The sequence below is a fragment of the Coregonus clupeaformis genome, chromosome 16 (assembly GCF_020615455.1).
Source record: "Coregonus clupeaformis isolate EN_2021a chromosome 16, ASM2061545v1, whole genome shotgun sequence".
NCBI lineage: Eukaryota > Metazoa > Chordata > Actinopteri > Salmoniformes > Salmonidae > Coregonus > Coregonus clupeaformis.
In genome coordinates, this window is record NC_059207.1 from 47,849,709 (window position 1) to 47,863,664 (window position 13,956).

Consider the following 13,956-nt stretch of genomic DNA (forward strand, 5'->3'; position numbering starts at 1 on the left):
CACAACAGCAAAAGACCTACGCCGACCGACGCCGGAGACCTACTCCCACTTATCAACCCGGGCAGCGAGTGTGGCTGTCTACCCGAGACCTGCGGTTCCGACGGAGCTGCAAGAAGCTCCAACCCAGGTACATTGGTCCCTTCAAGGTACAGAGACGTATTAACCCTGTCACCTACCGTCTGTTACTCCCTCGACAGTACAGGATAAACCCTACGTTCCACGTCTCCCTGTTGAAACCTGTCCATTATAGCCCGATGTACCCACCAATCGCTCAACAACCTACTACACCACCTTTGGAGGATGAACAGGACACCACCTATACAGTCCACGAGATACTGGAGTCAAGACGGAGACGAGGGGGCATCGAATATCTCGTGGACTGGGAGGGATATGGACCGGAGGAACGGTCCTGGGTCCCTGCTAAGGACATACTAGACCCCGCTCTCAAGGCCACTTTCCACGCTGAACACCCAGATCATCCCGGACCCCGACCCAGAGGAAGACCACCCGGTAGAGGTAGAAGGCCGTCAGGAGCCGGCCCTGGGGGAGGGGGATACTGTAAGGATCGGGGGTTGGCTGGGTCTAGACAGAGTCTGACACTTCCCCGATCTACAGAGAGGGGGAGTCATCAGACTCGATCTGGTTCACCTGAGTTCTGAGCACACCTGTCCGTAATTAGGGTAGGATATAAGGTGTGCTCAGAAGTTCAGTCGGTGCGAGGTATTGTTCCATTGTGACTTGCTAAGCGTTTTTGTTCCGAGAGAGAGAGAGTTTGTTGTTTTGATTACCCGTGTATCCGACCTGTGCCTTGTTGTTTGACTCCCCGAATTGCTTAATCCTCTACTTGTCTACCCCAGTGATTACCGTTCTCTGATCCTGTGCCTGTGACCTCGACTACGACTAAGCCCGCTCCCTTGGTACCTCTGCCTGTCTCTGCCTGGCCCGGTTTTGACCACAGCCCGCCCGACCACGATTAAGCTATTCCCTTGTCTGTACTCTAATAAAGCATCGCTATTCTGCGATTGGATCTTACCATTCTGTCCGAGTATTCATTACATTGACTAAATACTTTTTTTCCCTGTGGTGTCCAAAACAACGTTGCTGATAATGCCGTGATGATAAGAAGTCCGCTGACACTGTACTTTGATTATAAAGGTTTATTATAACAAAGAGTTTCAGCGTCAGATTTACAGATACCTGCAGATATCTGAAGAACAGCCGGACCCAATTCTGTGATTTGCTATTCTTCCCTCCTTTGTTCAAGACATGGTATTTATATCCTATGTGACATAGTATGGCGTGATTTTAATACACCAATCCCTGGCTTTTCACATATCCTCTTTTCCAGGAACTTAGTAATGCTTTCCAGATGTTTCCGAAAGCAGAGCCAAGTTTCCTCTAACACACTTTTGCAAACGTCAGCACAATCATAGACCCTCAGACACTACATCCCCACTGTATATGTAGTCTATAAAAATATATATGAAAAAAAAAAAAATCTGTTTTTTTGCAAGTGCAATATTCTCTCTGGCTGCGTGGAGAGTAATCCACAGAGACTCTGTGCCACAAAATGAATGACAAAACGTTTCTAAAAGTCAAAGTCGAGATCTGAGTCTTGAGGCTTCAAGTCCAAATCAAGTCTCAAGTTATTTTATTTTTTTATCAAGTTGAGTCTCAAGTCAGCAAATTTGTGACAGGAGTCAGACTCGAGTCCAAGTCATGTGACAAGAGTCCACACCTCTGGAAATAGACCATCCTCTTATTTAAATTTGCATTTAGCAGACACTCTTATCCAGAGCGACTGAGGAAGCTTGACTAACTTAAAACCTCAATATCTTTTCCCTGTATGAAGTGTGAGTTGGCAATGGCTGGAATTCAAGCTGCCAAAATGCCAAGTGAAATTGCTGAATGAGAGGCCCTCATGAGCAGGCTGATACTAGTTCTCCAATACCATTTTCATAACTGTTGTTATAGATTACAGACACGAAACAGAGACTAAAAATACATAAAGATGAAATGTCTGGATTCAATTTACAGTTTGTGACTTATAAATGATTCTGAGAGGTTATAGTATACCTCTGCAAGGTACAAACAAAACTTGTTTCTACTCATTTATTCACATTATGGAGCGGAGTATAAACTATATTGATGATTATAAAGTTGATAACCTGGTAGTGACAGTAGAATATATAGCCTGGCTTAAGAGAGTAGAGTGATTATAACAATATATTAACAGTTTATTCCAAACATGCCAATTTAGACAAATTACCAGCATTGTCTCTTTATATCTAATGCTCGTCAAATATTCCATATGAATCAACCTATAACCACCCGTAATTTCCAAACACACGCACGCACACATAGCCCATGTGTTAGCCTGTACTGACTGTACTAATGATGCTACCTGACATGTCAGTTCTTTGTTTGCTTCATAGATGACATCCATTTTAACACATTCACGCCTGTGCACACACACAGTCAGATCCAAGGCTCTTCCTTCTTCTCCTTCTCCTCATTGTCCTCCCTCCATGTTTACTCCCAGCCTCCTCCCTCACCCTCAGGTAGGTCCCACAGAGCCAGTCCCAGTGCCTGAAGTAGGGGGCATAGTTCCCCCTGTAGACATGGTGGTGTGCCTGGTGGAAGGGGGCCCCTCCGAAGCAGGGCAGTAGTCTATGGAGGGCCCAGGGCAGGTCGTAGCCACAGTGGTCCTCTATGGCCAGCCAGGTGTTGAGCAGGTGGAACAGGGCCTCACTCAGAGGGTGGCAGCCTACCACCCAGGCACTGCTCAGGGCCAGCATCTGCAGGGAGAGTAGCTCAGCCGGGCTGGCGTCCTGGGCAGTCAGGGCGAAGGTGATCCGGTTCTGGTGATGAGTCTGGTGGACCCTCCGATACAGCCAGGGAACCCTGGTGACCATACAGACAGACATCATTTTTGTGTTTGGTAGGCAGCCAGGGACCAACCTTATGTGCTCCTTCTAGACTCTCTACATGAGGGTCATCCGAGTTAAAAGAGAATTGCGCTTTATTACAATAAAATCTGTATTTTTCAGGTAAATGGCATGTTATAGAAGGGTCCTGACACTTTTTTGGCGATTTCATTTGTTTTTGCGAAACTTGGTATGTTTCCACCCAAAGGACTTGTTGCAGATAAAAATCAATGTGTGATGATGTAGTGCACACAACATTTGGTCTTGGCACGGGCGCTCTAGCCAAGAGCTCAATGATACAGTGCGGGTAGGTTATGATGGTAGGCTAGTCTACATGACGAGATTATTATGGATAAGATAATATTTTTATTTGTCAAACGGCAGTCAAGCATCGATCATCATGTCAACAGAATAGGACCCTGGATATTTATTGGAAAGGAGCATCAAGACAACTGTGCACTTTCACCACCTTGTGAAGTTCATCATAACTTATTTCATCTGTAGCCTAATAAACTGCATGAAATCCCGAGTCATAGTGGGAGGACCACACACTACAGTTGAAGTCGGAAGTTTACATACACCTTAGCCAAATACATTTAAACTCTGTTTTTCACAATTCCTGACATTTAATCCTAGTAAAAATTCCCTGTCTTAGGTCAGTTAGGATCACCACTTTATTTTAAGAATGTGAAATGTCAGAATAATAGTAGAGAATTATTTATTTAAGCTTTTATTCATTTCATCCACATAATTTTCCTTCCTCATGATGCCATCTATTTTGTGAAGTGCACCAGTCCCCCCTGCAGCAAAGCACCCCCACAGCATGATGCTGCCACCCACGTGCTTCACGGTTGGGATGGTGTTCTTTGACTTGCAAGCACCCCCTTTTTCCTCCAAACATAACAATGGTCATTATGGCCAAACAGTTCTATTTTTGTTTCATCAGACCAGAGGACATTTCTCCAAAAAGTACCATCTTTGTCCCCATGTGCAGTTGCAAACCGTAGTCTGACTTTTTTTATGGCGGTTTTAGAGCAGTAGCTTCTTCCTTGCTGAGCGGCCTTTCAGGTTATGTAGATATAGGACTTGTTTTACTGTGGATATAGAGTTGAAGTCGGAACTTTACATACACTTAGGTTGGAGTCATTAAACTTTGTTTTTCAACCACTCCACAAATTTCTTGTTAACAAACTATAGTTTTGGAAAGTCGGTTAGGACATCTACTTTGTGCATGACACAAGTAATTTTTCCAACAATTGTTTACAGACAGATTATTTCACTTATAATTCACTGTATCACAATTCCAGTGGGTCAGAAGTTTACATACACTAAGTTGACTGTGCCTTTAAACAGCTTGGAAAATTCCAGAAAATTATGTCATGGCTTTAGAAGCTTCTGGTAGGCTAATTGACATCATTTGAGTCAATTGGAGGTGTACCTGTGGATGTATTTCAAGGCCTACTTTCAAACTCAGTGCATCTTTGCTTGACATCATGGGAAAATCAAAAGAAATCAGCCAAGACCTCAGAAAAAATGTTGTAGACCTCCACAAGTCTGGTTCATCCTTGGGAGCAATTTCCAAACGCCTGAAGGCACCACATTCATCTGTACAAACAACACCATGGGACCAAGCAGCCATCATACCGCTCAGGAAGGAGATGTGTTCTGTCTCCTAGAGATGAACGTACTTTGGTGCGAAAAGTGCAAATCAATCCCAGAACAACAGCAAAGGACCTTGTGAAGATGCTGGAGGAAACAGGTACAAAAGTATCTATATCCACAGTTAAATGAGTCCTATATCGACATACCCTGAAAGGCCGCTCAGCAAGGAAGAAGCCACTGCTCCAAAACCGCCATAAAAAAGCCAGACTACGGTTTGAAACTGCACATGGGGACAAAGATCGTACTTTTTGGAGAAATGTCCTCTGGTCTGATGAAACAAAAATAGCACTGTTTGGCCATAATGACCATTGTTATGTTTGGAGGAAAAAGGGGGTTCTTGCAAGCCAAAGAACACCATCCCAACCGTGAAGCACGGGGGTGGCAGCATCATACTGTGGGGGTGCTTTGCTGCAGGAGGGTCTGGTGCACTTCACAAAATAGATGGCATCATGAGGAAGGAAAATTGTGTGGATATATTGAAGCAACAGCTCAAGACATCAGTCAGGAAGTTAAAGCTTGGTCGCAAATGGGTCTTCCAAATGGACAATGACCCCAAGCATACTTCCAAAGTTGTGTCAAAATGGCTTAAGGACAACAAAGTCAAGGTATTGGAGTGGCCATCATAAAGCCCTGACCGCAATCCTATAGAAAATCTGTGGGCAGATCTGAAAAAGCGTGTGTGAGCAAGGAGGCCTACAAACCTGACTCAGTTACACCAGCTCTGTCAGGAGGAAGGGGCCAAAATTCACCCAACTTATTGTGGGAAGCTTGTGGAAGGCTACCCGAAACGTTTGACCCAAGTTAAACAATTTAAAGGCAATGCTACCAAATACTAATTGAGTGTATGTAAACTTCTGAGCCACTGAGAATGTGATGAAAGAAATAAAAGCTGAAAGAAATAATTCTCTCTACTATTATTCTGACATTTCACATTCTTAAAATAAAGTGGTGATCCTAACTGACCTAACAGGGAATTTTTTTCTAGGATTAAATGTCAGGAATTGTGAAAAACTGAGTTTAAATGTATTTGGCTAAGGTGTATGTAAATTTCCGACTTCAACTGTAGATACTTTTGTACCTGTTTCCTCCAGCATCTTCACAAGGTCCTTTGCTGTTGTTCTGGGATTGATTTGCACTTTTCGCACCAAAGTACATTCACCTCGAGGAGACAGAACGCATCTCCTTCCTGAGCGGTATGACGGCTGCGTGGTCCTATGGTGTTTATACTTGCGTACTATTGTTTGTACAGATGAACGTGGTACCTTCAGGCATTTGGAAATTGCTCCCAAGGATGAACCAGACTTGTGGAGGTCTACCATTTTTTTCTAAGGTCTTTCTTTTGATTTTCCCATGATGTCAAGCAAAGAGGCACTGAGTTTGAAGGTAGGCCTTGAAATACATCCACAGGTACACCTCCAATTGACTCAAATGATGTAAATTAGCCTATCAGAAGCTTCTAAAGCCATACCATCATTTTCTGGAATTTTCCAAGCTGTTTAAAGGCACAGTCAACTTAGTGTATGTAAACTTCTGTCCCACTGGAATTGTGATACAGTGAATTATGAGTGAAATAATCTGTCTGTAAACAATTGTTGGAAAAAAATTTGTGTCATGCACAAAGTAGATGTCCTAACCGACTTGCCAAAACTATAGTTTGTTAACAAGAAATTTGTGGAGTGGTTGAAAAAGTGTATGTAAACTTCCGACTTCAACTGTATATAATCACGTGACTCCAAGTTTACTTCGATATGATGGTTATTATATCAATATTTATGCATAAAGGTGTTGCCATCACCATTTCTCTCATTATTAATTGTACCGACACAAAAAGATCCCACTATGTCGAACAAACAAATGATCTGTCGGCATTTATAAAATTGTACCGAAACGACCTGTTTCCATCACAGCTGTCATTATATATTTTTTATACGGTATGACTTTACTTGCATAAAAACTGTGGATCGAAACATGGTTATTAATGCAATTTTAATGTTGTTTGAGTTGCTTTGTGTATTACTAAATGTGCTTGAGATGATTTTAATGTAACACTGCTCACTGCATCCAAATTACTTGACATAGGCGTTTCAAAGAGCTGTCAGCCAAGGCGAGGCCATGAATATAAGCTTCACGACCACTCAGCCTGTCTTTTCAAACTTACTGGTAGTTAGCCATGAGAGAAAAAGCACTTAAAAATTGTTTTTATATATATATATAGCATTTCTATCCAAAACACATATTATGGGTGATGTTTTAGACACTCAAAAGGCTATTTTACATGGGAATCAGAATGACTGTTCAGTACATTTAGTGTATTTTAATTCTATTACTAATATTACAGGTGCAGAAGAGGTTTGGCTCATGCGCACTTGGTCAAAAACAATACTTAGATTATTTCCAGACAAGGCATTTTATTGGTTGCATATGTGACTTTTTATTTAAACCTTTTTTGGAAGTACATAGGCCTACCGGAGGTAACAGCAGTAATGAAGATAGTTGCTCAGTGAAACTCCATTATTTTGTAATTACCTAACGTATTTTGACATTATTCAGCTTGAAAAGCTGTTGAATGGCAAGTTGAATGGATGCTTTCTGGCTTAAAGGATCATCTTTGTATTCAATGTCTCCTGAGCAGTGGAGGCTGCTGAGGGGAGGACGGCTCATAATAATGGCTGGAACCGAGTAAATGAATGGCATCAAACACATGGAAACCATGTGTTTGATATATTTGATACCATTCAATGTATTCCACTCCAGCCATTACCACGAGCCCGTCCTCCCCAATTAATGTGCCACCAACCTCCTGTGATGTAAACCCAGATTCTGGTTCAAGCTTACCTATGCATGGAATAATGCCATATAAAGAACAGCGCATCAAATAAAAGTAGGCACGCGATAACCTCCCCAATGAACAGGCTGCATGATGGCGCGAGTTCGGGAAATATTGGATTCCTAACGCTTTGGTAAAGCGCTGTGGCAGGGAGAACAGTGGTCAGGTATTTCAGAAAAATTCTCCAACAGCAGTCAACCCATCGCTGCAAACACAACAGCAACGGTTCAGCGGTCCTCGAGATCCTGTAGAGATTTATCCGTGGCCAGAAACATCCCAGCGCTTCAATGGCTAGAAAAGGTGCGCAGAGGAGAAGGTGGATGAGGAAAGCGAAGCATGCGGGCAGGTAAGGTGACGTGACGAAATCCCGCTGTGCTCGCAGATCATCCCACAGCACCTGGAGCAGCAGTCCATCTGGGTCCACATGTTTTTGAAAAGTACTAATATTCATAATACCAGCATCCGAAGGGTTCTTTTTTAATCAAACTAAAAATGCCCATCACGAAGTGTTCTCAGCATCTATCCAAGTGTGTTGGCTATTACATTGTAATAACGTAGTCCATTATCTCTTTTCTTCAATTCACTCTCTCCAACTGAAGGTACGCATTTAGTTTATGCTCGAGGACCTGGCTTATCACGCTTAAATACTTATTTTCTCTTTCCACATGGTTAACAGAACACGCTTGTCTGTCGTTTGGTGGGAGGGCGGTAGATCCATGGAAGCAGTAAAAGTTAAATTGGGTCACATTCCAAGTTATGTAAGTCAGCAACACAGCCTGGTCTCATAGACAATACATAACATAGTAAATACTCAGCCTGGTCTCATAGTATAGTTAACATAGTAAATGTAAATCTGTCTCCCTCCATTTAGTATGAAACAGTATATGGTACATTTCGTATGGCATGTATTAATTTGTGGATGTCCATCATCCATTTTGTATGATAGTTAGGGGTAGGTAACATAGTAAAGGTAAATCTGCCTCCCTCCATTTAGTATTTTTTTATTTTTTTTATTTAACCTTTATTTAACCAGGTAAGCCTGTTGAGAACAAGTTCTCATTTACAACTGCGACCTGGCCAAGATAAAGCAAAGCAGTGCGATAAAAACAACAACACAGAGTTACATATGGGGTAAAAAAACATAAAGTCAAAAAATACAGCAGAAAATATATGTACAGTGTGTGCAAATGTAGCAAGTTATGGAGGTAAGGCAATAAATAGGCCATAGTGCAAAATAATTACAATTAGTATTAACACTGGAATGCTAGATGTGCAAGAGATTATGTGCAAATAGAGATACTGGGGTGCAAACGAGCAAAATAAATAACAATATAGGGATGAGGTAGTTGGGTGGGCTAATTTCAGATGGGCTGTGTACAGGTGCAGTGATCGGTAAGGTGCTCTGACAACTGATGCTTAAAGTTATTGAGGGAGATAAGAGTCTCCAGCTTCAGAGATTTTTGCAATTCGTTCCAGTCATTGGCAGCAGAGAACTGGAAGGAATGGCGGCCAAAGGAGGTGTTGGCTTTGGGGATGACCAGTGAGATATACCTGCTGGAGCGCAGACTACGGTTGGGTGCTGCTATGGTGACCAATGAGCTAAGATAAGGCGGGGATTTGCCTAGCAGTGATTTATAGATGGCCTGGAGCCAGTGGGTTTGACGACGAACATGTAGTGAGGACCAGCCAACAAGAGCGTATAGGTCACAGTGGTGGGTAGTGTATGGGGCTTTGGAGACAAAACGGATGGCACTGTGATCCAATTTGCTGAGTAGAGTGTTGGAGGCTATTTTGTAAATGACATCGCCGAAGTCAAGGATCGGTAGGATAGTCAGTTTTACGAGGGCATGTTTGGCAGCATGAGTGAAGGAGGCTTTGTTGCGAAATAGGAAGCTGAATCTAGATTTCACTTTGGATTGGAGATTCTTAATGTGAGTCTGGAAGGAGAGTTTACAGTCTAACCAGACACCTAGGTATTTGTAGTTGTCCACATACTCTAGGTCAGACCCGTCGAGAGTAGTGATTCTAGTCGGGTGGGCGGGTGCCAGCAGTGTTCGATTGAAGAGCATGCATTTAGTTTTACTAGTGTTTAAGAGCAGTTGGAGGCTACTGAAGGAGTGTTCGGCGGCTAGTTTTAGAAAGTATGATTATAGTTACGAATTCCAATTCGTATGATATGTTACGAATTCCAATTTGTCGTGGCTAACATTAGCTAGGCTAGGGGTTAAGGTTAGCTAATATGCTAAGTAGTTGCAAAGTAGCTCAAAATTAGCACATAGTTGCTAATTAGCAAAAATGCTAAAGTTGTCCGTGATGAGATTTGAACACGCAACCGTTGGGTTGCTAGATGTTCACGTTACACTCCCACTCATCCCCCCTGACCAACCACCCTCCTTTAGTTTTTGCCTTAAGTAACCTTCTGTCTTATGTAACCCTACCAAACATAACAAATACTAATTTCAGTGTTGTCCTGTATTTTCATTTATTATGTTACATCTAGTCTATGAGACCATGTTGGAGCCAGATGGTTTCCCATAAACGTCTGGACTGGGGCCCCTTTCTGAAGAATAGGGAGGGTCAGAGTCTAGTCAATGTGTTCCCAATATGTTTCATTCAAACTAATAGCCTGTGAAAATGTTATATGAGTAAAGCAATGCATGTCCTGGACCTGACTTCAGACAAAGATATTAGCTTTGTCATTATATTGTTTATTTTAAAATCATCTTATTTTATGTTTTATTTTTTACATTTTATAAGGCCACACAGAGGGCCAGAGATAAGTTCTGGTAGTTCACTGATAGCTTTGAAAGTTACCAGTAATATACCCCCCATTTGCAATCCTAGATATGACTCATGCTTGAAATTCCCTCTACAAGCCTGTATCTGAAGCAGGGATATTGGCACCTTGGTCCTGCCTACGCAGTCGCAGACTTCTGATTGCACACCAGGAATACCTGATTGGGAATCTAGGGGGGTTCTCACAGGAGATAACAGGTGATTGAACTGTCAGTACTTGAAAGTGTACACCAGGTTATCAAGTCATCTTAGTGCTACATTATGAAATACTATACATCTTAAATGTCACACAACAAAATTAGTCAATAATGTCTCTCATAAGAACTCAACAGTGCATGCCACAAGTGTGAATTGGCTGTGGTATGTAACCGCCTACCCCTACTAAATTGCTAAATCAAGATTCAACACGAGTCTTTCTTCTTTGACAGATGTGAAAGGGCAATATAAGACAAAGGCGATAAAAACACCCACAAACACAGACTACATTTCAAGACAAAAAGTACCTTGTTGTCAAAGAAAAACACCTTTTATTGTGTAAATACAAAATTATGGATTTCTGATTCACAATTTAACATCAGTGAAAGTGCAAAAAAAGTCCCATTCAAGTCATAATCAGTCAAGTCAACCTGAGAGTCTAACATAAACAGTTCATACAGGTAGTCACTCAAATGGCTAACGTAGAGCTAACTCAGCCAGAACAAACCAGTGTTACATTGAGAGAACAGTTTAATGGATACACAACACAAGTGCCTCTCAAAGCATTAACAAGTTTAGTCAAAGCTTGTCACTTGTGAAAAACATTCAAATGGTTAACCCCAAATGAACTCAGTCTCTAACACGACACTGAGGGCACCAGTGAGTGAAATAGTTTAAAAAAAAGCTGCTGCAGTATCTTTCATGAAAACCCCATTACATTTTTATAACATTTAATATTTTATACCATTGACTCATCCTTCCAATAAGAATGACTAACATAAAAGTAATTCGCTTTTGTTTGCTTTTCTGTGAAGAAATCGCTTTGATAACACAAGCAAAAACACACAATTGTTTGTTTTCTTTCCACCATTCCTTTCCATGTAAGATGACAAGGAGAGATTTTCTTTGGAAAATAACCAGAGGTTTGGTCCAATCTTCAATAAACATGCGTCATGATAACAAAATCTGAATATCTATGGACATGATCTGTCATAAAGCGCAGGTGAGAAAGAATGAATCAGAATAGAATATACTGTAAGACCTGTAATGCTCTTAATATCCACTGGCAGAAAACAAACATTTGTTTTAATGTAGAGCTTGTTTGAAATGTGTGGCAGATAACGACAAAAGGTGCTACTTATTTATTTTTTCCTGGAATACTGAACTGGGAGTGGTTGGTTGGCATCACCCCTTCACCAAATCATGGGGATAGGCAATATCAAAGGTTTAAGATGGCTCATCAATGAGTGTGAGGCTTGTATTTTATGTAGAACTTTTTGTTTAATGTACAATTAGATAATGTCACAAATCCAAAATTCCCTAAAGTTTCCAGGACGATTTGATGCGGAAGATAATTTCTACTTTTATAGTGAGTCACAAACCCTTTTCTAATGTATCTGTCTCCCTCACACTCTGACTACTGACAGATATATTGTTCCCACTCAAGGAGAAGCTGGTTTCGCAACATCTCAATTGTCTTTTTTCTTTTCTTTTTTTTGTCATTTAGCAGACGCTCTTATCCAGAGCGACTTACAGTTAGTGAGTGCATACATTTTCATACTGGCCCCCCGTGGGAAACGAACCCACAACCCTGGCGTTGCAAGCGCCATGCTCTACCAACTGAGCTACAGGGGACAATATAATGGCCTTTTGTCCAGCATAATTATAGATTGTTGAGAGAAAAACAGAGCATAGGATCTGGAAAAATCAGCTTCAACCTTGACTTTTCTTGAGTCAAAAAACTATTGAACATCAATGCTCACTCTCTGAAACTGAGGTAAAGTCATGCTCATTCAGTGGGCTAGTCAAGATATGTTACATCTGCTATTGTGATAAAAGACGCTGGTGAGATAAGGTAAGACAGTAAGCCAATTCGTATGGGTAGGGGTTCTACTAAGCTGACTTTTAGAATTTTAGGCCCCTGTAGGTATAAAAAAATATATATATATATTGATTTGTTTAACACTTTTTTTTGGTTACTACATGATTCCATATGTGTTATGTCATAGTTTTGATGCCTTTCTACAATGTAGAAAATAGTAAAAATAAAGAAAAACCCTTGAATGAGCAGGTGTGTCCAAACTTTTAACTGGTACTGTATACAAAAATTATTTAATAAAAAACAAAAATTGGGCTTTAGAAATGCATTGAACAACACATTCATAAATGGAAAAACAGACAGGAAATCATAAGGAATAAGGTTTTGAAGTGTCTGTCCTATATCTAGGAGATATAAGAAAGCTCAGGAAATATTTTGTTTTTTTGGACACATATTTAACCCCTTTTTTGTAGGCACAAAACTACCTCCATACGTCCATTCATTTTTTAAACTGGTACTGGGTTACCTGCTGATGGGCAGGTATGTCTCACTGGCTGTGTGTTCTACGGTAGGATTGGATATAGGCAATCACCGCAGCTGTCTAACCCTGTGTTAGTGGGCAAGTAAGCATTGTCAAAAACAAAACCCAACCCTCAAGTAAGACATGACGAACTAACTTACAAAACTCAGTTTTGGACAAGACTGACTTTATGAACAAAATTATCATATTCACACTTTGTAGTCAATTTTGACACTAGAATAAATGTTTGACTAATATCGATGCCACATATGCCATTTTCTATCAGACAAGTTGTTTGCCTTCAGTTGCGCTTTAAAGCGGCAATCACCAGTAGAAAAAACATAATGTCCTCCCGACCCATTTTGGTAAAAAGCTTAGGGATGGGGCTGGAAGAATGTAACCACCCTAAAATTCATAAATAGAGCTATGGATGCAAGGACTTGCCATCCATGATATCAACATTATAGTTTTAATCATGTTTTGAGGCTATATAGTGTTTGTTTACAAACACTGGAGTAAAACAAACGTATATTTTAGGTTCTGATGGGGTACGACAGCTGAACTAAGCTCATAAGTTATATTCTTCAATCATCCATGGGTACAAATCATTAATGTGTAAGTCCAAAAATGGATGTAGCAACTGCTGATTGCCCCTTTAAAGTATTTGTGTACCAGTGTTTCCAGATTTCTATGAAATATGACCTATAATTAATAACAATATGAGTGAAATTGTTTTCCTTCCAAAAAATGGCAATTAAGTATGTTAAAAAGCAGCTTTCCTGTGTTTGAATGGTGTGGGCGTACCCCAACAACAGAATGGTGTGGCAGTATACCGGTCCTGAAAAATATTCATGCTAGTAGACCGCTCATTGGCCAGCTCAGCCAATGAGCCAACATGACATTATGTTCTATGAGGAAATAGTAAGCATGTTTTTAAATGGACTGTTTGAGGTGGGGTTTTTGAAGTGTTTTTGGCCACAAATACGAATATAAGACAAGTCAAAAACATTATTTGGGTATGCGTTAACAGAATATAAACTTTTTAAAGTGAGATTTTCACTGGTCACTGGGGCAGCAGGTAGCTTAGTGGTTAAGAGCGTTGTGCCAGTAACCGAAAGGTCGCTCGTTCTAATCCCCGAGCCGACTAGGTGAAAGATCTGTCGATGTGCCCTTGAGCAAGGCGCTTAACCCTAATTGCTCCTGTAAGTCG

General features: G+C 41.0%; 1 protein-coding gene across 1 annotated transcript; it reads right to left on the reverse strand.

Moving 5' to 3' along the window:
- Nucleotides 1-1,440: 1,440 nt before the first annotated feature.
- On the reverse strand, nt 1,441-5,702 carry LOC121585029 (cholesterol 25-hydroxylase-like protein). Its single transcript, XM_041901358.1, has 2 exons — nt 5,668-5,702; nt 1,441-2,904 (listed from the first exon to the last, which is right to left on the reverse strand). The coding sequence occupies exon 2, from the start codon at nt 2,796-2,798 to the stop codon at nt 2,457-2,459; it is 342 nt and encodes a 113-aa protein (XP_041757292.1). The 5' UTR covers nt 2,799-2,904; nt 5,668-5,702; the 3' UTR covers nt 1,441-2,456.
- Nucleotides 5,703-13,956: the final 8,254 nt, after the last annotated feature.

Bases quoted from the DNA above. Each gene is read 5' to 3' on its own strand.
- LOC121585029 (XM_041901358.1), bottom strand. From the start codon at position 2,798: ATGCTGGCCCTGAGCAGTGCCTGGGTGGTAGGCTGCCACCCTCTGAGT.